Source organism: Crinia signifera, chromosome 3 (genome assembly GCF_055691185.1).
Source record: "Crinia signifera chromosome 3, ASM5569118v1, whole genome shotgun sequence".
NCBI lineage: Eukaryota > Metazoa > Chordata > Amphibia > Anura > Myobatrachidae > Crinia > Crinia signifera.
The window spans coordinates 319,551,009-319,576,682 of NC_139219.1; the positions used below are offsets into that span (position 1 = coordinate 319,551,009).

Sequence of the window (25,674 nt, forward strand, 5' to 3'; positions counted from 1 at the left end):
AATTTGATCCATTACCTGGCTCTGTACTAATTACACCATCTCTACCTGAGTGCGATGAGGATCCGGAGACATTATGGGACAAGCCTACTGACGACTCTATAAGTGGTTCCACTACTGGTCACCCGGATATGGCTACCATCCCTTCATTGCATCCTATAACTTACTTCGGACATCTGCAGGAACTTAGAACAATGTCTGACTCTACACGGCCAATATATCCTGTGTCTAAGGGTGACATGGAGCTTGAGCTCTTTCCCTATGCTGTAGTCAACCTTTTAAGCTGTTCTATTATTAGATGTTCTGGCCCGACTGCTATCCTGTTCTTAAATATGGCAATGTTGATCCTGGTAGAATGTTGTGAACGTAGCCTCGACTATTTAAATACTTGGTATCTACATACTGTAGACTATTGGCCAGACTAATTGATAGTATTGTTCTATATACGCTGACATATGCTCCAAAGTGGCATATGTACATATGATGTACTCTACACACAATTGGAACTGTTCATACTTGTACTATGGAACGTATTCTGTTATTTTTACAGTTGATGCCTTAAATCCTGGTCCCTTAGCAATATAGCCGTCACGATTTGATGCTGCTACTCTACTTTATCCTGATAGCTCATTATTTTTGGTAACCAGGCCACTTCCCCCCCATTAGCCCATATGCTCTTTATCCGCCACAGGATGGGTGGGTGGGTTGGGTATTGGTAGTTCATAGTTTGGGGTGGGGGGACGTTTTTTTTTTTTTTTTTTTTTTTAGTTAGTGTAGTTAGGGGGTTAGGGGTTAGTGGGTTGGGCTCCAGGTATGCCTCAGTTGGGGTTAGGTTATACAGGGTGGGGGGTTACGGGGAGGTTTGCTTTGGGTCCTTTATTTATTTGGGTACTTTATTTTGGTAGTGTTTAGTAGGTCTATTAAGTTTTAGTAGGAAATTTCTGACAGATGGCAATTTGCTGCTTACTCATCCTGAACGTTGAGTTTAAGTACATTTTCAAATATCACAACTATACAAATGTGCTCCTATATCTCCTGGTATCTGGGTTGTCTGGATGGCGCCTCTGGGCAATCATGCTATATTCATATATAAGAAAGGAGTCAGTAGTGTTTACTTTATTTGATGCAACTTTAGTACTCTGTGTATATCCATATTACTGCCTGTGATCATATGTTATACGCTCATGCTGCCTATGTCAGAACTTTAATGTTGGATTTTCTTTTTTTTTTCTTCTTTTGTTTGAAAAAATCAATAAAAACTACTCAATTTAAAAAAAAAAAAACCCTTACTTTTATGTACAGAAGCATCAGTGAGGCCGGTGCGATGCTTCATGGTCAGACGCGTTTGGTTGCCAGTAAAAAACATCCATAAATACGAATACCAAGAACTCTTCATCTTAGCAAATAAGCTACATTCTCAGACAGGGTTACAGTCTCTAGGATGACACTAGATCAACAGGGCTTAGATCGACACATGAATATGTCGACATGGCTAAGGATGACAGGGTCGGAAGGTCAACACAATTAGCATTAGTCAAAAGGTCGACATGAATTAAAAAAAATTTGAGCCAATTTGTGCCGACAGGTGGCATTTCATACCCTGCCATCCACTAGGGCGGGTGGGGAGAATATAATAGTGCAGTGAGGCACCGTGCCCAAAGCATGGCGATCGCTTGTCGACTTTTTGTCGAAATTCCGGCAAATTTTTTTGAAAAACTCATGTCGGTCTTTTGACTGTTGACCTTCCGGTTGTCGAATTAATGCTTGTGTCGTCCTTCCGACCCTGTCTTCCTTAGCCATGTTGATCTATTTCATGTGTCGAACCTTCATAGTGTCAACCATGGAAACAAAGATTTAAGCAAATAACAGCTTCCCTGATAGGGTAAGGCGGCGGTTTACGAAGGGGTAGGGTTAAACACTATCAGAGTGGGGCAGTGGGAGGGTAAATATACCCAAGTTATTCTCAAGTATAGTTACTTGGCCCCTGTTGGAATTCTCTCCTTCAGGATGCCGGTACCGGTATTCCGACCACCGGTTCCTGACCGCCGGTCATTCGTATGTACCCCGTATATTTGTTTCAGGGGACTGTCCAACATTAACAAGTTACCATTTTTTATAAAAAAGTTAAAAACCATGAAATTCAGTCTTGTCACTGGGCAATTACAAATTCTGGATAGCCAAAAAAATTATAATTCATATTTTGACAGGCTTCCCGATGAAAATTTACATTGAAATAATACAAATCTAGGGTTATAAAGAGAAACACATTTACTTAAGATACGTTCTTCTAGTGCAACCGAGATATTTTTTTTTGGTTTTCTCCATGCGGATAAATCAAAGCTTGTTACAAATAAATCAACCAAAGGTTCTTAACACAATAGGTTGGAAATAAAACATAATAAAATTTAATTGCTTTCAATTTTATTATCCTCTATAAGTTTTCTCAATATGGTGCTTTGTTTTTTTTTTTGTTTTTTTTTGTTTTTTTTCCATACCAAAAACAGTAAACATTGAATTTAAAAAAAAAGAAAATCAAGACGAGAATAAAAGGTCCAGGAAACAAAATAAATAAATAAATAAAAATCCCCTTTTTTTAATTAGATTTGCGAATCATTGAACGTGAATTGCTTTTTTTGATATATAAACATTTCGGGGAATTAAAAAAAAAATTTTTTGAAAGAAAAAAATGAATTAGGGAATTTACAATGTCGTTCAAAAGGAAGTGATTTGGTCCCGTGTAAGCAGTCCAACCTAATGAGATATATATATATATATATTTATAAAAAAAATAGTCAGCAGCAAAAAAAATTCCCTCTGAATAGTATCGACGGGGCTAGTCAGTCTTTTCGGTCTTGGCGTCTTTTACGAGAACGTCTGAGGATTTCCGCAGGGGCCCTTTCTCTGAGTTGCTATTTCCTTGGCTGCCTTCTGATACTCCCCCAGATTTGTTTGCCGTGTGCTTCTCCAAATAATTTAGCATCTCGCTTAGAACCGTTTGGAAGGTGGATAAAGCAGCGCATATTGCAGGTGTGCCGAAACCATGAGTGATCAAACTGGAACACAAACCAAAAATATATTAATTAAACGGAAAAAAAACAACAGTTAGTGATTTATTACTGCAGTTTATAAAGGTAGAATATCAGATAGCCTTGAAGACGTTAACATGAGATTGCTTTAAAATCAATTTACTTCTCAGAATTATACAGCTACTCTACCGGGAGAATCATTACAAGAACCTCATTTACTTTACAATGTAGGCAGAATATTTTAAGTTCTTTTTTTTTTTCTTTTTCCTCTGAAAGTGGTAAAGAGGATTATGGACAAATACAATGATATTGTAATTCCTTAGGTAGTTTTATTTGCGCAGAAAAAAATATTATAACTTGAATTTTTAGAGGTAGATAAACTGAAGAGTACTGAATATTGACATTCGAAAGAACATGTCTAAATTATCCGGAATTTTCCAGCATAATCATGCCCCTACTGAGTATCTGAATGGAAATTTTGACCTTCAAAAGTTTCTGTCAGAACATGGATTACTGTGAAGGATACTAAGAGGCCATGAATTTCTTAATGTAACTGTTGTTAGACACCGTTACACATGGAGTAGTGGTGTAAAAACTGCAAAGTTGTCTTGAAAACATAGCAGTCCATAAAAGCACAGGAAACACTGCATACCCTCCAACATGACCCATTTCATAAAAAAATGCTCAGGCGGATCCAGGGGTGGGGATCCAGTGTAGTCCAAAATTCAAATAGGGGAGCCACACCAACTGCCAACCCAACCACTGCCAAACATCACCAGCCAGATCCTACTGCCAGTGGGTGTGGCTCCCCTATTTGAATTTTGGACTGAGCAGCAGCCCCACTTCTCCCACCACCACTGGTAAGGAAGTTACATTGATATATGTACTGTAATACTGGCGCTGATTCAGCGGTTTCTGCACATGCTCAAATGCCACAGCTTGTTGGTCAGTGACGGAAAATTTCAGAAAATTAGGACAAGTGGGTTCCTGGGCACGTTGAAGCCAAAGGCTGCATCTTCATTCACAACTTCGCCGGCCATGGCAGAGTGATTTTCCCGGACATCCTGAGCAACCTCAGGGTCATTCGCATAGAGCGGTAGTGATAGCATTCACCTCTGAATCAGCCCCCAGTGTCAATAAGAGAGCTGAGTAAACATGCTTGAAGGGACAGTATTGCTCTCCTACCTGAAATGCGTTAAATGTCTCTGTATGTCAAGGTCTAAAATTGGAGTCGGTCTAGAGGAGCCCAGCGGTGACCGGTCTTGACTGAGTAGATCCTGAAATTCTTTGCAAATTTGCCTACAAAAGCAACGAACAATGTTCAGAAAGGAATCAGAAACAAAGGGCATGTAATTACTGAATAAGACGTATTTTACCCAACATTAACCTCAGATCTCCCCAGCACCAAAACCGTCATAATAACAATTATCTTAAAAGAAGCTTATCATGATTACATCTGGAATGTCATGTGCATACAACGGCCACAGTAGAGGAGAACATGGCAGTCCAACATATTTTCCCTTATTGTCCAGCACAGTTTGTTTCAAGTAAGTTGTGCCACCTCGATTTCATTGGTTAAGTTTATACGGCATTATACAAGCAAAGGAAAGCTATTGGGCATCTCTAATGCTTAGTTTATAAGAATTAAATAGGATTAAAAAGGGAACATCATTTTCAGTTGTGGTTCCCAAAGTCTGTCATAGCAACAGGCCAGGTTTTTAGGATATCCATGCCTAAGCCCAGGTGACTTAATTAGTATCTCGGTTATTATGATTATACCATCTGTGCAGGAGCATAGCCAGAATTGTGTGGGCCCAATAGCAACATTTCAATGGGGCCCCCATCACAATGTTTCTAGAGAGATGCCTCTCCACGGCAGTTGTTAATTTTAAGCCCCATAGTAGTGCCCTAGTTATTGTTATGCACCATAGTAGTGCCCTAGTTATTGTTATGCACCATAGTAGTGCCCTAGTTATTGTTATGCACCATAGTAGTGCCCTAGTTATTGTTATGCACCATAGTAGTGCCCTAGTTATTGTTAAGCCCCATAGTAGTGCCCTAGTTATTGTTAAGCACCATAGTAGTTCCCTAGTTATTGTTAAGCCCCATAGTAGTGCCCTAGTTATTGTTATGCACCATAGTAGTGCCCTAGTTATTGTTAAGCACCATAGTAGTGCCCTAGTTATTGTTAAGCACCATAGTAGTGCCCTAGTTATTGTTAAGCACCATAGTAGTGCCCTAGTTATTGTTAAGCCCCATAGTAGTGCCCTAGTTATTGTTAAGCCCCATAGTAGTGCCCTATTTCACATTATATCACACTGTAGGGTTTCAAGAACACATCATGCCACATAGTACCCCCAATTCACATTATGACATACAGTTTCCCCAGCTCATATTATGTCACAATACAGTGCCCCCAGATCATATTATACCACAATATTGTGCCCACACTTCATATTGCACCACATTACAGTGCCCCCGGTTGATATTACCTAACATAATGCTGTCTAGTTACATTCATAACACATTCAAATGAGCAGGCCCATAACTAGATATATTGCAGTTCCCAAGACAAACCATAGCTGAAAAATATATATATAACATATGTAAGTGTGACAGGGAAGGTGGCCCCTCTCAGCTCTGGGCCCCATAGCAGCTACTCCCTTGAGCTATGGTACCTACTGCCTTGCATCTGAGTACAGTCTGCAGCCCAGTCATGGGTCTTGTCTACCAAACAGAGACCAAGCTCCATCTTCCAAGCTCTTCTCCTATGGATGTACCTGTCTCTATCAGTGATATACTGTCATTATTGCCCACTGTACTGGGCAGGGACATTGCGGTGTGATCAGTCATGTCCTCACTTTTAGGGCTTTAAATCAGTACTCTTCCACCTGTGCCCAGCACCTGTACCCCAGCAGGGGTGGTTGCAGTGCAGCTTCCTCCTCAAAGACTAAGTGGGCCAATGAATTAGCCGTGATGTTGCAAAGTTTTGTTTTGCCCATTTGTCCTCTCGGACACCAGTATAACAGATATTTCCTTGCACACCATGAGGAGGCCTGGCCTAAAGTTGTTTAATTTTCTAGAAGCATCTGGATTACTAAGAATATAAGGGACAGTTTCTCAGTGTTGGCACGTCATGGCATAGAAGTGTCCAAGCCTTAATGCTCGAACACAGGGGTGGCCAAACCTGTCCTCAAGATCTACCAACAATTCATGTGTATCAGGCCACCTGTAGATCTATAGTAGGAATGACTGCAGCCTGTCTGACAATGTGACAGTAATGACTACACCTGTGCACCAGCTACGTGGTCTGGGGAATGTGACAGTTAGTAATGACTACAGCTGTGCACCAGCTAGGTGATCTGGGACATGTGACTGTTAGTAATGACTACAGCTGTGCACCAGCTAGGTGATCTGGGGAATGTGACAGTTAGTAATGGCTACAGCTGTGCACCAGCTACGTGGTCTGGGGAATGTGACAGTTAGTAATGACTACATCTCTGCACCAGCTAGGTGATCTGGGGAATGTGACAGTTAGTAATGACTGCAGCTGTGCACCAGCTAGGTGATCTGGGAAATGTGACAGTTAGTAATGACTGCAGCTGTGCATCAGCTACGTGGTCCTGGGAATGTGACAGTTAGTAATGACTACACCTCTGCACCAGCTAGGTGATCTGGGGAATGTGACAGTTAGTAATGACTGCAGCTGTGCATCAGCTACGTGGTCTGGGGAATTTGACAGTTAGTAATGACTACAGTTGTGCACCAGCTAGGTGATCTGGGGAATGTGACAGTTAGTAATGACTACACCTGTGCACCAGCTAGGTGATCTGGGAAATGTGACAGTTAGTAATGACTACACCTGTGCACCAGCTAGGTGATCTGGGGAATGTGACAGTTAGTAATGACTACAGCTGTGCACCAGCTAGGTGATCTGGGAAATGTGACAGTTAGTAATGACTACACCTGTGCACCAGCTAGGTGATTTGGAACACGTGAACCGTTGGTTGTTCTCGAGGATGGTTTGGCCACGCCCTGTTCTAACAACTACAGGGCGCAAGCTATACCAATCATTTACAGCCCGGCCATATGTTCTTCCCGGGACCCGTTTGCTTACTTTGTAGCCAGAATCATCTTTTTTCTTGCCGTCTGCTCCTTCTGTTCCATGTGCTGCCGAGCCAGGTGTTCTCCTACAGCCTTCGCAGGGAACTCTGTTTCGCAGGTGTAGCCAAAATCTCTGGCCAAATGCAACGCCTCTCCTGTGTAGAACAAGGGACGGTGAGATACTGACACTTATGTAGTAAACACGGTAACATATTCACACACAGATTCGTCACAGCTGACAGTTGCTTAGAATAAAATTATCCACAAGCTGATTATTATTAGGGCTGATGTGGTAAATCGGATGTCCCTGACTCCAGAGGTGCTACCTAGAACTGAAACTAGGGGGGGAATTTACTAAGATGGGAGATCTATTTCACATAGGATGTTGCTATTTAGCTACTTCTAGAAGATAATAGAGAGTATTTGATTGGTTGCCGTGGCAACATCCCATCTTAGTAATTTTCCCCTAGGAGTCAGATTGTGCAGGAGACAACCTGGTTTTATTTCTTCTTGTTCTAGATATGTTCATTAACCCCTTCAGTGTTTTTATTTATTTATTTGCCCAGACCTGGGGTTACAGTGGTGGGGTTTTTTAGGGAGCGCTCCCCAGAAAAAAACTCGCCCAACCCCACCACTGTAACCCCAGGTCTGGGCAGCGACCAGGCCTGCCCCTGGAACACAGCACGGGGTGAGAAAACAGGGCCGGGCCACTGAAGCTGAGTGCGGCACTGATCTCGGTGCTCAGCTCAGCAGCGCTGCCCGGCAGGAGGGAGCGCAGGCAGTGGCAATCCCGAGAATTTTCCTGGTTTGCCAGTCTGTGCACTGAAGCAATCCCCCGGAAAATCCCTGTCTGCCTATCACAAAATTAAGGCTTATGAGGAAGACATCCTTTGTTGTACATTTGTGGCACTTCTAAGATACCTCCACACTTTCACTTGAGGGGGTGGAAAGTGGGTATTGGTGGCAGTGTGGGGTTAAAGGGGTGTAGTAGGTTGAAGACATTGATCAGACATATTAGACCATTTTTAAGACGCTCCCTTTAAACTTAAAAGGGAAATCTCTTATTTGTGCAAAGATTTATATTTTCCTAAACATTCATAAAAAAGGAGAAGTAGAAGTTGGGAGGTACGGAGATACACATCCTAATTTTGCAGAGATATTAAAGCATGAGAGCCAAACCCCCAATGATCTTGGATGTAGTTAAACAAAAACAAAAAAGGATTCAAGTATTTTTTTTATATTATTTTAGCCTTTTAAACCTCTCCGCCTTGAACACTAACACGCCATTGGCAAAAATTTAATTTGTTACAAATAATAGAAATTCAAAAATAGACCTAGTAAATAAAGAAAAATAAAGAAAAATGCATGTAAAAAAAATAAAAAAAATTGCAAATGTAGAGATTTATGAAGAAATTAAACTTTTTAACTACTCTCCCATAAAACACTTTCAAATCCAACACAGGGATATGCTAGTACCTAGTGCTAATAAATAACAATAATAGTAATATTAATAATAATAATTATTATTATTAATAATAATAATAATAATAATAATAATAATAATAATAATGTTTTTGTTGTTATCATTATTATTATATTTATAATTGGAAACACTAATAAAACATGACTGGATAATAAGAGAGAAACAGAGAGGTAAGAGGGTCCTACTCTTACAATATATACTACATTCTATCATTTACTTAAAAAAATATACATTTTCAAGATTAAAGTTTCCTTGGCTCGGAAGGTAGAAACAAGTCAATTTAATTAATAGAAACTATTCAAAGTGTTTTGGAAAGAGCTTTATAAGTCCTTAGAAGAAAGATCTTCCTTGATTTGATTAGTGCTTACAAACATTCTAGGGAATAAAGGAAAGTGGGCGTACAACGTGCCCGGTGCGTGAGGCCACACTTTCATCCGATTCTGGCTAAAAGCAGAACTCCAATACTGGCACTTTATTATCTCGTACGCTGTGTGACTTCATATAAAATGATCAAAGACAAGTGGGAGATATTCCTGTGATCTGAAAGTTCTGAACAACGGCAAAGATTTGCAATTGTTTGAGGACTGGAGAACAGCATGGTTGCCCATCGGATTCCAAGGTGCCAGTGGGAGGGGGCGAGATCCTTACCTTCTACTAAAGATGTTAGCAGTGTTACATTCGCCGCTTTCCTCCTGCCAGCGGGTAGATTTAGACCCAGCCTGTCCAACTTTTCTCTTAAGCAACGGCCACCATTTTTGGATTTCGCCCTACAGAACGAGAAACAGCAAAATAAATTTAAAAATGAAAAAACTTGATCGAAGCGTAATTTAGGCTTGAATTTAGCAAAGGGCTAGTGTTATGGTGGACTTCTAATTTATTACAAGACATTTCAGTGTCAATGTATCATATGATAAAGAGATAAAATAATTGCACAACAAATAATATATAATACATATGGCACAAAAAAAGTGAAAAACTTATGTCAACCATGTGACCATGGACCATTCTCCCATCAATCTAACGCTTGCTTCTAACTTCCGTTACTGTTGATTTAGACGTGGTCAACTACCTAGACTTCTAACTAGATGGGTTCGACTATGGTGTGGTTGACCATAAAATGGTCGATCTAGACACCATCGATTCGCTATACCATAACTCTGTAACAGAACTACTGTATGGCATCTATGAAATCTGATTATGACTATGGGCCAAAATAATGCAAGAGCCACAGATGGCTTCAGCAAAGAGATATCCACTGCCGGGTTCTGCTATCCGCTGCTTCGTGGAAGATGAATCATCTCCGTCAACATCAGACATTTGAATAACCCACAGGATATTCCACGAAATCATACTGCGGGGCCAATGATGCTTCATCCAAGGAGGTTCGGCATACACAGTATATGGGGCAGACACCCCCCCCCCCCCCCATCCTATTGATCATTATGGTCTGCACGCGGTGCAACTCCGAAGCGAACTATCATTTATTATGTACAGTCAATCTAGGTAAAAGCCGTTGAATCCTTGTGCCGCTTATATCCTGTGCCTCTCCATCAGGGGAAGGACTGCAGGGAATCTGTTCCTGGGCTCGAACAGAAAAGGGGCCCAGGATTGGAGTCTATCAAGTATCATTGAAGCAATGTAGAGCAGAGTGGTGTGGTCAGTGCTGCGGACACCGGAGCACTCACCAGGCACACCAGGGGGTCGAGGCCTATTATGTCAGTCATGGGCCAAAAAATTTCTGATGGCAGCCCTGGCTGGGTTTCTGGTGTGTGGCCACTGTGTCAATGATAGATATAACGCATTACAAGCCATAACTACCAACCAGTACTAGATTGTGCTGGTTGTACTTTGCATTTCTGCATATATGTTATAACGACCATTTACCATGTAACATATTTGCGGAGATTTCCCAAGTAGCCTCTCATGATAAGAAGAAAACCACTCATTTTTATTTAAAGTGGTCGTATCAGATTACAAAATAAATAGATGCCAGCAATGTGTACATGCATTCGTTACGGATGTATAATCTATGGTTGACTGGTCACCCAAGTGAGAACATAACACCATCCGATTCAAAATTCAAATAGGGGAGCCACACCCACTGTCAGTGAGTCAGTTTAGAATGAGAGTTGGTGGCAGTTGGTGAGACTCCCAAATTTGAATTTTGAACTGTGTTTCAGCGAGCCCTGCCTCTGGAGCCACCACTGCTGTCCACCAGCTTTACTGTCTACCTCCCTGCAAAGGCTGAGGGAACATGTCACACTCACTCTTTTATACTAGAGTCCCAAGGAAGTGGACAGAAGTAGGCAAGTACTCAAGTCCAGAGGCTTATACATAAGTGCCAGCTCTGTGGGTGCTTGAGAACACCATAAATCTGTGCTGCTACTGGCACTATCCATGGCACTGTTCAGTCAGGATATATATCCTATATGGATAGGATAGGGAATTTATGTGATCATCTGTAATTTTTTAAGAAAATTTGATCTGAAGGTCACTGGGAGGTCATGGGGGAAATACTGTACTTCATTTTGGATCCAACTCCGCTGCTGTCTGCTGTCATTCATAGCAACAGGAGTGGAAATGTTGGTCCAAGGTGATGCATTTGTCGCAAACCACATCATCGAGTCCCCAGAACTCCAAAGTCACTGGGAAAAGTTAGTTTACGCTAATTGCAACCGTAGGAATTCCAAAGCCTCCCTTGCATTCAAGGAGCACGAGAACTATAGTGCAGCATCCAAGTTAAACATGTTTTGTGAAAGTATTTAAGTTATAAGAAAACAGGGCCATGGCGATGTAGCGCCAACTACCGGTTATTTCCATTCTTTTGGGCCCAACAGACCCTATAAAAATGAAACACATTCAACTGTTCAATCAGACTTTACCTTCGTAAGATTCCACCTAGGAGAGAGGCATTGAGGCATTCAGGAGGAGAGAGGCGTCGTTTCACCTCGGCGATAGTGACCTTGTACTTAGATGTGGAGCTCAGCAGAGAGAGACGGCCAGGAACAGAACAGAACAGGTCCGTTGGGTTTACGACGCAGGTGCCTCCTGAAACCAAGCGAGATTACATTTTTTATAAATGCATATATTTATTCGAAGCTACATACAGTAATTACCAATCAGAAGGTTACTGTTATTAAACAGACTTGCACAAGACGGTATACTTCTAGCCGAGCGGTTGCTTTAGGTTTCCATTGATTAATTAAATTTATGTTATAAAAATAATATTAACCAAGATAATTCTACTTAGAATGTAGCATTGACAACGAGCTGCTTACGGTTTGAAGAAGGCGGATTTGACTGCTCAGATATCGGGGGAGATGTACTAATTCTTGGAGAGTTTTTAAGCGGTGAGCGATAAACTACCAACCAATCAACCCCAACTGTCATTTTTCAAACCCAGCCTGTAACACGGCAGTTGGGGGCTGATTGGTTGGTACGTTATCTGTTTTACTTTATCACTTTTCAAGTCTTATTATATGCCCCCTACTGTATAAAACCTCTGAAATGTTTTCTTTGAGGAACACTTATTTCACACCAGCCACCAATTACATGGCATTTTTGAGTGTCGCGTCATTTTGCCGGGTGCAGCCTGACCCCAATTCACACCACCCGCTAATTACCAGGTTAAAGGACTTCAACCTGGGAATTTTGCTGAAAAACCCAGGTTTTTCTGTGGTGTGAAAGGGTCAACACGGGTCTTAAATCCTAGGATTTAAGACCCGTGGAATCGCCGGGAGTTAAGACCCGTGTTGACCCTTTAACACCACAGAAAAAAATGTTTTTTTCAGCAAATTCCTGGTTTTAAAGCTTTAATTTGCTTCTGCCGTGAAAGGAGTGTAAATGATAAACTTTAAATCCCAAACTTATTGGGGGTCATTGTGGAAAAAAGCACAATGAAAAGACTCATGTTGTAAATGTGTAACATGACCAAATACATTACTTCGATTCACCCGCGGTTATACAATACATACTGACGTTCTAAGGGAACTGGGTGCAATCCTAGAAGGCTGAACGAGGACTTAAGGGTCATGTTTTTAATACATGTTTGCACTATTGCATTGCTAAGCTAACTTTAATCAAACAACTGTGAGATGCCAAACAATCTCTTTCTATCCATGTGCGAAGTTGACTTGATTTAAGAATATAGCTCAATGGTTCTCAAACTCGTTCCTCAGGAACCTAAAGAGGTCACATTGCCCAGGTCACTCAGTAGCCGCCAAGGTGTGTCACCAACTTTCACAAATTAAATATCCACAGGTGACCCCTGAACACACAAACTGTTTAGGGTCCTGAGGTCAAAGTTTCACAAACACTTGTATAGCTCATAGCCCTACAGCTGTTTAACTGAATGTGATATAGTATTGGGAAATAAATGAGCTTTAAATAAAATGACAATAGATGAAAAGTGTACGATAGAAATAATAGATCTTTAATTGCGGAGAAGGGTTGATCTCCACGATATAATAAAAGTGGGAAGATGTTGGGGTTCCCCAATACTGTAATTGGCATGCCAACTTATCCTAGTAGCCTCAATAATCACCACTCTCCATAGTAAATGGGCGTATACAGCCTCACATTCACATCTACTGTACATAAAGATTACTGTATAACCTACTACAATCTACAGCACATACAAAGCCTCTCATCTATACTAAAGCAGGTCTACAAGTAACAACCTCCTCTGTGAAATTCATAATCACTGACATATACATGAGTTATTCATGTGCTCTCCATCTTACAAATTCCACTCTGGCGGATTCACCCCATTCACTGCCCTTTCTGCCGGAGCCTCACCTACAGGTGCCCCGAAGTAACATAATCCTTTATTTATAAAGCTGTAGCATATTATTAAGACGCCGTTCAATAACACAACCAAGCTACAGAAATGTCACCCAAATAACATTACAGTTTACAACCCTACCGGCCTAATGAAATATATTAGACAAAATCCGCTTCCCGAATTGGGTTACAATAACACTAAACTAGGACATCGGCTGGACACATGGTTCCAATGTCTACCAGCAAATTATGCTATATCCCACGCCTTCTAAAATAGGTACATATTATGCAATAATCTACCTATTTACAACCTTGTTCATATATTCTCAGCATCTGTGGTCAATTATCATCACAAAACCGACCACATCGGATGACTGGATCTGACCTGCCACAATAAATTTCTCTTAAACGTTAAACCGATATCATGCACAGTTTGTGTTGTGCATCATTTCTGATCATATGCCTTTCTACCGATAGTTCATTTATCTAAGGATTAAAAATCTTTCCGATTGGAACAATAAGTGACTAGTGTGTGAACTTGTTTAATCTCCCTGACATTCGGTCAGATTGTGAGTAAAATTGTTCAGATCTGTATTTCGCATTATTTTCTTCCTCGAAGGCGTAAAATTGATTGCAGTCATTTCCCTAAGCAGCAACACGAAACGCATAAGGCACCGGAAATTCATAATCAACAGTTGTAGCTCAGCTGCGGACAAATAAGCATTTTGATATATTAATCGGTAACAATGTGACAACTGGAAGTAAAAATTATACAGAGTTTTAAAAAATATTTCTTAGCTGGGGAGTAACAAATTAATCCCTGTAAAACAGAAAATAATTTCATACTGGTGCCTTATACAGAGATTAACCCTTTGAGTGCCGAGCAAATTTGGCAAAATAGGTGTGGAAATTGCCATTTGTATTCATCAGAATGACCTGTAATGTTACATTATATATGAAATATATATATATATTTTTGCACAACATTTATTATTTGAATTTATATAACAAATGTGAGCGCCGCTGGTATTTTTTAGCGGCTATTTTGCGCATCTCTCAGAGATGTTGGCACTAAAAGGGTTAATACTGTTCTACAATAGTGTACTATAGTGTATTGCAAATTTTCTCTTTTGAGCTGCAATAGTACTTCCAGGGAAAGTCGGGCCTCACGGATTCTGCTAGAACCTTTGGTTCCTCAACACCTCAAGGGCCACAGGTGGCCGACTTGTGTTCTGCAGCCCCCCAAAAATGTCTTAAAAAACACTGCATGTTCATAAAGTGTGCAACTGTAAAGTTAATAAATCTATATCGCCAATGTTCCTCCGTAATGCACTTTGACGTGTGAAATTTAAATTAGCCGCAGTCTGTATTTCTTTATTCTCTACCCTGCTTTGAGGCTGACTGTACACTATATATTTTTAATGTACATGAATGACAATTGCTCTATGAAATAAATCATGAACAAGACCACAAAAGAATCATGCTGGTAACAACAATGGAATCGCTGAAGGCTACGTCTTCGCTCCAGCCCAACGCCGCCTGTATTCCTGCGGAAATATATTATTTACCATCAGATCTATGGGAAATATGCTTACTCCTTTGTATACTGCAGAATTTGCAGTTTGCGACATGGCAGCGGAGAGGTTGTAAACCCATGTGGAAATACAAGTACCGCAAGAGATGTCTTCCTAATGACATTATCATACACAAGAAGTGCTAAAATGTCTATAAGTGCTGTAAATAATATATGTGTAATGGGTGCGTTATGATGACCTTGTTTCTAATTAATGTGCTTTTATGTCATGTTTTGAGTATGTAATAAGCACATTCTTATTGTATAGGAGAGCACGTGACCTATTTATCATGGACTACTGCCACTCACATAAGGAACTGCGGCCTTGCACCTATATGCACTCAGAACATCACTAACTTATAATGTATATTCCTTTAAATTAGAAGAGATAGATAGATAGATAGATAGATAGATAGATAGATAGATAGATAGATAGATCGATCTATACACACAGCACTCTAACACACACAATACAAGACACACACACAGCACTCTAACACACACATGCATCTATGCAATCCTGCACATTGGCAGAATCCAATCGACCTGCATCATTGAACAACAGTATATTATAAATACTAGATACTGTATGTGTGACCTTTGCTCAACCTATATATATATATATATATATATATATATATATATATATATATATTTATATATGAGCTTGAGTAGTAATGAGTGACAGATGAAAGACTATTATACACATGTTGAGGTTATTCCAAGTCTCAGGTGTATACATAAATCAAGTAAAATAAAAATAATAATAGAGGAAGTATTATAGCTGTCAGAGTAACGTTAGCTCACAATGGCCCTTATTCTGATCTGTGCGGAAATTCCCGCATTCTTACGGAGCGGTCCGCACGCCACGGTGTTTTTCCGCATGCGGCCATCGTCCGTAGAAACGCCCACGTGTCCTCCGCATTCGGACGGACTCACTCTTTAAGAACAGGGCGTGTTTACGGACGACATACAAACCATGCGTGTGCGGGAGAAACACTCCGATTCGGCACGGTATTACAGAGTATTACAGAGTATGCTCGGGAATACCGCATCCGAACGGGAGCCAAGCGGTGCTACCGCACGTAAGCGGAGGATTTCCGCCAAACAACCCACTATGAAGTATCTTCTGCAATACATCACATGACCCACTTATTCAATTACCTACCCTCATAAAAAACAGCTTATTTGGAATTGGAATCAATTAGATTCCAATATATCCTTACAAGCATGCCTAACACATGCATAGCACACATTAACCCTTACAGCAATGTAAGTGCAATGGTTTCTATTACACCCTGTGTCAAACATTATAAACATTCTACACATATACTATTTAAAGTGCTAATAAAACCAACAACTGTGAACTTGCATAAAGAATTTATTTATTTAAAGTGTCTGACAAGTACAGCATATGTGGGGGATTACTAAGGTTTCCTTGAAGCAGCAATGGTTTCAATTAAAGCACTGACAAGCGGCCTATTAGTGAGTAATGAGTAAAGGAGTAGATTCTATTGGGTTCAGGTGTTAATGGTTGTAAACATTAGGCGTACGTTCGCCTACCGCATGAACGAGTGGTGTCCGCAAAGCAATAGTACACTTGTGGACACCGCACATTTCAGCCCTTTTTGCTCGCGTGCATTCGGAGTGGTTTCCGAATGTACGCCCCCCAACATAAGTGTACTCCCCCGTGTCCGCCCATGTTTCCGCCCCGTTTTGCCCACTTTGAAACTACGCCCATGTGTCATTCCGCATGACGCCCATAATACGCCCCTATTTCCCGACTGATAGCGGTGACCAGTTTTGGACGGTCTTTGTCCGAACTGGTACCGAGTCAAGGCGTGGCACATGCGCGTAGCGTTCTCCACGCATGCGCAGACGCCGTAAAGACGCAATCCGTAAGAACGCGGTAAAGTCCGCATCAATCAGAATAAGGGCCAATGAGATGCTGCTGATCGCCGGTGAGGTTAATAAGTCAGTTCTGCGCCATGAATATTTTATCATTTATGCATCATTATTGGAGGAAGGAAGTGTAACAGTTGGGGCTTTGGATGGGGAAGTGTAGAAAACAGCTTGGTCACCTATTCACTGCAACTGACCAACCAAGTAGCCAAATACAGTATAAAGACTATAGTATAGAAAACGGGACATTTTGTATATAGCAGTTACTTTATGTGACTTGATGATGGTGATAATAATATTAATAAAAATAAAAATAATTATACTACTAATAATATATATGGTAAATATTTAGAGCAATGAAGTAGGTACCTGCAAAAAAGAGGGGTCCCTTACCGGTGGCTGTAGGATTAAGAGCCCCTGTGAGATGTGTGTATATATACATACATATTTATATATACCTCTCTGCTGGTGGCACTCACAGGTACAAATAAATCACACACGCAAGGGTGTAGATTAACTCTAGAGTGAGTGCCGCCAGCAGCATATTGAGGGAGGCCTGGAAGGGCTGATCCGGGAGGGCACCCAGCAATTGTGGAGAGCCGGTCCATCCATACATTGTATATATATATATGGCAGCATGGACGGGGCGTGTTCACACGGGTGTTGTACACTATATAGGTAAGACATGTATTTGTTTTGTTTCATATCCTGATGAAAGACAGTAAATTCTGAAACGTTGATATTACAGTAGCCTCACAGCTCTGTTCATTTATGTATATGTGTCCGTGAGTGCCGCCGTCCACGACGCGATATATATATATATATATATATATATATATATATATATTGTATATACACACACACACACACACAGGCAAACTGGTTGCAATTCTAGCTCTCATCCAGTTAGTACATAACCCGCTCACCATGCTGAGTATTACTTGTACTACTGTAGTTGTCATAACAGACAGCAGATGAGCCCTACTCCAAATGCTGTCAGGTAATATACAATACATGGTTTTTAGTGATTTGCTGGGTCACTAACAACTAAAGTGAGAATTATATTTCTGGAGACTGATCTGCGCTGTCCTAGAGATGGTAAGGCCTCAAAGCCTCTGATGTGTGTAATACAGAGTACTGGCTGGGATGTGTGTAATACAGAGTACTGGCTGGGATGTGTGTAATACAGAGTACTGACTGGGATGTGTATTATACAGAGTACTGGCTGGGATGTGTGTAATACAGAGTACTGGCTGGGATGTGTGTAATACAGAGTACTGACTGGTATGTGTATAATACAGAGTACTGGCTGGGATGTGTGTAATACAGAGTACTGACTGGGATGTGTATTATACAGAGTACTGGCTGGGATGTGTATAATACAGAGTACTGGCTGGTATGTGTGTTATACAGAGTACTGACTGATATGTGTGTTATACAGAGTACTGGCTGGGATGTGTGTAATACAGAGTACTGGCTGGGATGTGTGTAATACAGAGTACTGACTGATATGTGTGTAATACAGAGTACTGGCTGGGATGTGTGTAATACAGAGTACTGACTGGGATGTGTATAATACAGAGCACTGACTGGGATGTGTATAATACAGAGTACTGGCTGGGATGTGTATTATACAGAGTACTGACTGATATGTGTGTAATACAGAGTACTGGCTGGGATGTGTGTAATACAGAGTACTGACTGGTATGTGTGTTATACAGAGTACTGACTGGGATGTGTATTATACAGAGTACTGACTGATATGTGTGTAATACAGAGTACTGGCTGGGATGTGTGTAATACAGAGTACTGACTGGGATGTGTGTAATACAGAGTACTGACTGATATGTGTGTTATACAGAGTACTGACTGGGATGTGTATAATACAGAGTACTGGCTGGTATGTGTATTATACAGAGTACTGACTGATATGTGTGTAATACAGAGTACTGGCTGGGATGTGTGTAATACAGAGTACTGACTGGGATGTGTGTAATACAGAGTACTGACTGATATGTGTGTTATACAGAGTACTGACTGGGATGTGTGTAATACAGAGTACTGACTGATATGTGTGTTATACAGAGTACTGGCTGGGATGTGTATAATACAGAGTACTGGCTGGAATGTGTATAATACAGAGCACTGACTGGGATGTGTGTTATACAGAGCACTGAATGGGATGTGTGTTATACAGAGTACTGGCTGGTATGTGTATAATACAGAGTACTGACTGGGATGTGTATAATACAGAGCACTGACTGGGATGTGTATAATACAGAGCACTGACTGGGATGTGTGTTATACAGAGTACTGGCTGGGATGTGTGTAATGCAGAGTACTGGCTGGGATGTGTATAATACAGAGCACTAACTGGGATGTGTATAATACAGAGTACTGACTGGGATGTGTGTAATACAGAGTACTGGCTGGGATGTGTGTTATACAGAGTACTGACTGGGATGTGTGTTATACAGAGTACTGGCTGGGATGTGTATAATACAGAGTACTGACTGGGATGTGTGTTATACAGAGTCCTGGGTGGGATGTGTATAATACAGAGTACTGACTGGGATGTGTGTAATACAGAGTCCTGGGTGGGATGTGTAATGCAGAGCACTGACTATGTGTATAATACAGAGTACTGGCTAGGATGTGTATAATACAGAGCATTGACTGGGATGTGTATAATACAGAGTACTGACTGGGATGTGTGTAATGCAGAGTACTGGCTGGGATGTGTGTAATACAGAGTACTGGCTGGGATGTGTGTTATACAGAGTACTGGCTGGGATGTGTATAATACAGAGCATTGACTGGGATGTGTATAATACAGAGTACTGACTGGGATGTGTGTAATACAGAGTACTGGCTGGGATGTGTGTTATACAGAGTACTGACTGGGATGTGTGTTATACAGAGTACTGGCTGGGATGTGTATAATACAGAGTACTGACTGGGATGTGTGTAATACAGAGTACTGACTGGGATGTGTATAATACAGAGTACTGACTGGGATGTGTATAATACAGAGCACTGACTGGGATGTGTGTTATACAGAGTAATGGCTGGTATGTGTGTTATACAGAGTACTGATTGGGATGTCTGTAATACAGAGTACTGTCTGGTATGTGTGTTATACAGAGTACTGACTGGGATGTGTGTTATACAGAGTACTGACTGGGATGTGTATAATACAGAGCACTGACTGGGATGTGTGTTATACAGAGTACTGTCTGGTATGTGTGTTATACAGAGTACTGATTGGGATGTCTGTAATACAGAGTACTGTCTGGTATGTGTGTTATACAGAGTACTGACTGGGATGTGTGTTATACAGAGTACTGGCTGGGATGTGTATATTACAGAGTACTGGCTGGGATGTGTGTAATACAGAGTACTGACTGGGATGTGTGTAATACAGAGTACTGACTGGGATGTGTGTTATACAGAGTACTGGCTGGGATGTGTATAATACAGAGTACTGGCTGGTATGTGTGTTATACAGAGTACTGACTGATATGTGTGTTATACAGAGTACTGGCTGGGATGTGTGTAATACAGAGTACTGGCTGGGATGTGTGTAATACAGAGTACTGACTGATATGTGTGTTATACAGAGTACTGGCTGGGATGTGTATATTACAGAGTACTGGCTGGGATGTGTGTAATACAGAGTACTGGCTGGGATGTGTGTAATACAGAGCACTGACTGGGATGTGTGTTATACAGAGCACTGACTGGGATGTGAGTTATACAGAGCACTGACTGGGATGTGTGTTATACAGAGCACTGACTGGGATGTGTGTTATACAGAGCACTGACTGGGATGTGTATAATACAGAGTACTGGCTGGGATGTGTGTAATACAGAGTACTGACTGGGATGTGTATAATACAGAGCACTGGCTGGAATGTGTATAATACAGAGTACTGACTGGGATGTGTGTAATACAGAGTACTGGCTGGGATGTGTGTAATACAGAGTACTGGCTGGGATGTGTGTAATACAGAGTACTGGCTGGGATGTGTGTTATGCAGAGTACTGGCTGGGATGTGTGTAATACAGAGTACTGACTGGGATGTGTGTAATACAGAGTACTGGCTGGGATGTGTATAATACAGAGTACTGGCTGGGATGTGTATTATACAGAGTACTGGCTGGGATGTGTGTAATACAGAGTACTGACTGGGATGTGTGTAATACAGAGTACTGGCTGGGATGTGTGTAATACAGAGTACTGACTGGGATGTGTGTAATACAGAGTACTGACTGGGATGTGTGTTATACAGAGTACTGGCTGGGATGTGTATTATACAGAGTACTGGCTGGGATGTGTGTAATACAGAGTACTGACTGGGATGTGTATAATACAGAGTACTGACTGGGATGTGTGTTATACAGAGCACTGACTGGGATGTGTATAATACAGAGTACTGACTGGGATGTGTGTTATACAGAGCACTGACTGGGATGTGTATAATACAGAGCACTGGCTGGGATGTGTATAATACAGAGCACTGACTGGGATGTGTGTAATACAGAGTACTGACTGGGATGTGTATAATACAGAGCACTGGCTGGAATGTGTATAATACAGAATACTGACTGATATGTGTGTTATACAGAGTACTGACTGGGATGTATATAATACAGAGTACTGGCTGGGATGTGTGTAATACAGAGTACTGACTGGGATGTGTGTAATACAGAGTACTGACTGGGATGTGTGTTATACAGAGTACTGGCTGGGATGTGTATAATACAGAGTACTGACTGGGATGTGTATAATACAGAGTACTGACTGGGATGTGTATAATACAGAGCACTAACTGGGATGTGTATAATACAGAGCACTGGCTGGGATGTGTATAATACAGAGTACTGGCTGGGATGTGTGTAATACAGAGCACTGGCTGGGATGTGTGTAATACAGAGTACTGGCTGGGATGTGTATAATACAGAGTACTGACTGGGATGTGTGTAATACAGAGTACTGACTGGGATGTGTGTAATACAGAGCACTGACTGGGATGTGTGTAATACAGAGCACTGACTGGGATGTGTATAATACAAAGCATTGACTGGGATGTGTATAATACAGAGCACTGACTGGGATGTGTATAATACAGAGCATTGACTGGGATGTGTATAATACAGAGTACTGGCTGGGATGTGTGTAATACAGAGTACTGACTGGGATGTGTGTTATACAGAGTACTGACTGGGATGTGTATAATACAGAGCACTGACTGGGATGTGTATAATACAGAGTACTGACTGGGATGTGTATAATACAGAGTACTGGCTGGGATGTGTGTTATACAGAGTACTGACTGGGATGTGTATAATACAGAGCACTGGCTCGAATGTGTATAATGCAGAGTACTGGCTGGGATGTGTGTTATACAGAGTACTGGCTGGGATGTGTATAATACAGAGTACTGGCTGGGATGTGTGTTATACAGAGTACTGACTGGGATGTGTATAATACAGAGCACTGGCTGGAATGTGTATAATGCAGAGTACTGGCTGGGATGTGTGTTATACAGAGTACTGGCTGGGATGTGTATAATACAGAGTACTGACTGGGATGTGTATAATACAGAGTACTGGCTGGGATGTGTATAATACAGAGTACTGACTAGGATGTGTGTTATACAGAGTACTGACTGGGATGTGTGTAATACAGAGCACTGGCTGGGATGTGTGTAATACAGAGCACTGACTGGGATGTGTATAATACAGAGCATTGACTGGGATGTGTATAATACAGAGCACTGACTGGGATGTGTATAATACAGAGCATTGACTGGGATGTGTATAATACAGAGTACTGGCTGGGATGTGTATAATACAGAGTACTGGCTGGGATGTGTATAATACAGAGCATTGACTGGGATGTGTATAATACAGAGTACTGGCTGGAATGTGTATAATGCAGAGTACTGGCTGGGATGTGTGTAATACAGAGCACTGACTGGGATGTGTATAATACAGAGTACTGACTGGGATGTGTATAATACAGAGCATTGACTGGGATGTGTATAATACAGAGCACTGACTGGGATGTGTATAATACAGAGTACTGGCTGGGATGTGTGTAATACAGAGTACTGGCTGGGATGTGTGTAATGCAGAGCACTGACTATGTGTATAATACAGAGAACTTAGTGGCAGGGCCACAGAGAGGGGGTGGGGGGGATGGTACTAATTACCCAGGCCCAGGCTTGCTGGAGGTGCCCGGCGGGGGGCCCTGGTCCAACCCCACCCATTCCCCCTCCCTCCTGGACAGCAGCAGCCACACCTCCCGCAATTAGGCCACATCCCCTAAATTTTACCCGGGCCCGGCATATCTCTCGGTGACCCTGCTGACTAGGGTAGAGAGAGTGCACATTAACCCACACTAGCCTTGCCAACCGCGCACCCATACATATGCACTATATTCACTAGGCAGAGACAATTCTGCAATTAACCGTATAACTGCATATAAATTGTAATTACATAGGTTCTCAAACTCGGTCCTCAGGACCCCATACAGTGCACGTTTTGCAGGTCTCCTCACAAAATCATAAGTTTAATACTTAGCTCCACCTGTGGATCTTTTAAAATGTGTCAGTGAGTAATGAGTGCACCTGTGCACCTGCCGGGGGACCTGGAAAACGTGAACTGTGTTGGGTCCTGAGGACCGAGTTTGGGAGTCCCTGACCTAGAACATTCCAAACATTTGCAATCTAAACTATTATATACTGTGACATGCTGTAGCCCAATGCAGCACAGATTGCACTGAAGTCAGCCATCTGGAACTACTGTACGTTCATACGAGCAGATTCTCTTTCTAAGCTTCTGCAAATGAAATGTACAGTAATAAAGGTAGATAACACCATGATGCAAATGCCAAGTGCCGAAATGAAAGGTTATTGGCTGATCCCTACTCAATGCTAGACGTTGTAATTTAGTACATAGGAGTGTGTACAGCATCCATGGATTTGTAAGCAACTTATATCCACTGTATAATAAATCCATGAAGTCTGCTAAGAAATGTTTTCCTCCATCCCAACCCATATTCCTACCCAACACTGATTCTTGCACACACACAGAAACAAATATATGGATTGCATATGCGCATGGAACCGCTGTTGGACCATGCGTCATGAAGGCGCACCATCATTGCGCACACAGAGCTCATCCACGTTTTCTGAAGCACCACCACCCATCCACTGCCCAGGCTGACAAGCTCTAGTCGGAGCTCACAGCCTCTGCTGCTGAGTGGCAGACACTTTTCTGCTGATGCCGGCCTGCAAGAAGAGGGTTTTAATCAAATGAGATGTGACGCCTCCATCCAGGAGTAAACGCTTAGCCATTGGCACCTCAGTCACCTCTAAGCGATTTGACAATCTCAAGATCTTTTAAAACGAAAAAAAAAAAAAGAGTTCAGATCATATTAATTCCCCAAAAATGTTTTTGATTCAAAGTAGTTTGTATTTTATGTTGCCAAGGGCAAACGAGGAAGAAATGAAATCTCTATGCCGGTAGTCTTGTCCTCTCTTCATGGCCTAGAGGCGATAGTAGTATTTAAGCTTTCTGAAATGTGCCTGGGGCGTCCAGACTACATGATCACAAAGAGGAACACGAAATCCTTTTTTTTTATTATGTTTTTTTTTTTTGGAGTCCGCCAATGCAGATTTCATCAGACTGCAACAGGTCAAAGTATCACCAGATTTGTTGTCTTTTAATTCTTTTTTACAATTGTATCCAAAAATCCCCCCCCCCCCCCCCTCCCATCACCTCTTCGTTATATATAACGATGCATCTTACGTTTAAACTTTTTTATTTTTTTATTTAATCAAACAATTCTTAAAAAAAAAAAAAACACGTTGGTTGTGTTTTTTTTTTTTTAAGATGAGCATCGGTTCAAAAAGTAAAATAAATAAATAAAAAAGAGCTTAAAAAAAGTAGATTTTTTTTTAATGATTAAAAAATAAAATAAAAAGAACAGATTTGACGGCTCCTGTAAATAGCAGCCTGGTTTCTTCAGTAATTTCTTTTTGAAACCAGATATCTGAATATTCAACTGAGGCAAAGGGGCTCTACTCTGTATGAACAACATTAATATGATCTCTGCAGAGTTTGCTACTCCGAAATATTAGCATATCAAAGTATATGCCCCCGGGCTGAAGAAGGCATCGATACACAAGAAGCAGGCAGGGTAAAGATTATTGGTTGTGATGGGAAGGAGAGTGTAGGATCTGCAGGGTAGGATTCTGCCCACCATTAACTAGAATTGATAGGGGGGTTGGGTGTTGGGGGGGGGGGGGGGGTTCTATTCGTCTATTCAAATGCAAATATTCTACCTAGACCCTCTTATGCTGGCCACTTTTACTTCCTGCACACTGAGCTTTATTATGTCCCCAACACTACAAATATTCATCTTTACAAACCTCAACTGAAAGATCATTGGGATAATAAAGAGTTAGGAGATCAAACTCAATATTGATGTCACATACGAACAGTCACAAAGTAAATCTAATAGTCTTTGCCAAATTGTTGGGACAAATTAATATGCCACTTCCTTCACTGAGTTATAGCTCAGCCTATTGGGTCACTGGAGAACAAAGGGGTAAAACATAGATGCCTAAATGCCTAAAACAAATGTTTTACATTAGCCCTGGTAACTAATAAGTTAATAGGACAGGTATAATGGAATATGAGAATAATGTTGATATACCAGCATCGCTGGTGTATCTTATTAACACTAATAATAAGAGCATATTATACCAGGGACTACGGAAGCACTTTAAAACAAT

The 25,674-nt window shown here is 41.2% G+C and overlaps 1 protein-coding gene across 2 annotated transcripts in view; it reads right to left on the minus strand.

The window, feature by feature from the left end:
• Window positions 1-2,247: 2,247 nt before the first annotated feature.
• The window catches only part of TFAP2D (transcription factor AP-2 delta), a 31,137-nt gene continuing 7,710 nt past the window's right edge, over window positions 2,248-25,674 (minus strand). For both annotated transcript variants that reach the window (XM_083178745.1, XM_083178747.1), the window contains exons 4-8: window positions 11,493-11,658; window positions 9,259-9,377; window positions 7,141-7,282; window positions 4,209-4,322; window positions 2,248-3,050 (exon numbers count right to left, since the gene is read on the minus strand). In XM_083178745.1, coding sequence (XP_083034871.1) covers window positions 2,831-3,050; window positions 4,209-4,322; window positions 7,141-7,282; window positions 9,259-9,377; window positions 11,493-11,658 — 761 coding nt within the window. In that variant the 3' untranslated portion in view covers window positions 2,248-2,830. The remainder of the gene's footprint in view (window positions 3,051-4,208; window positions 4,323-7,140; window positions 7,283-9,258; window positions 9,378-11,492; window positions 11,659-25,674) is intronic.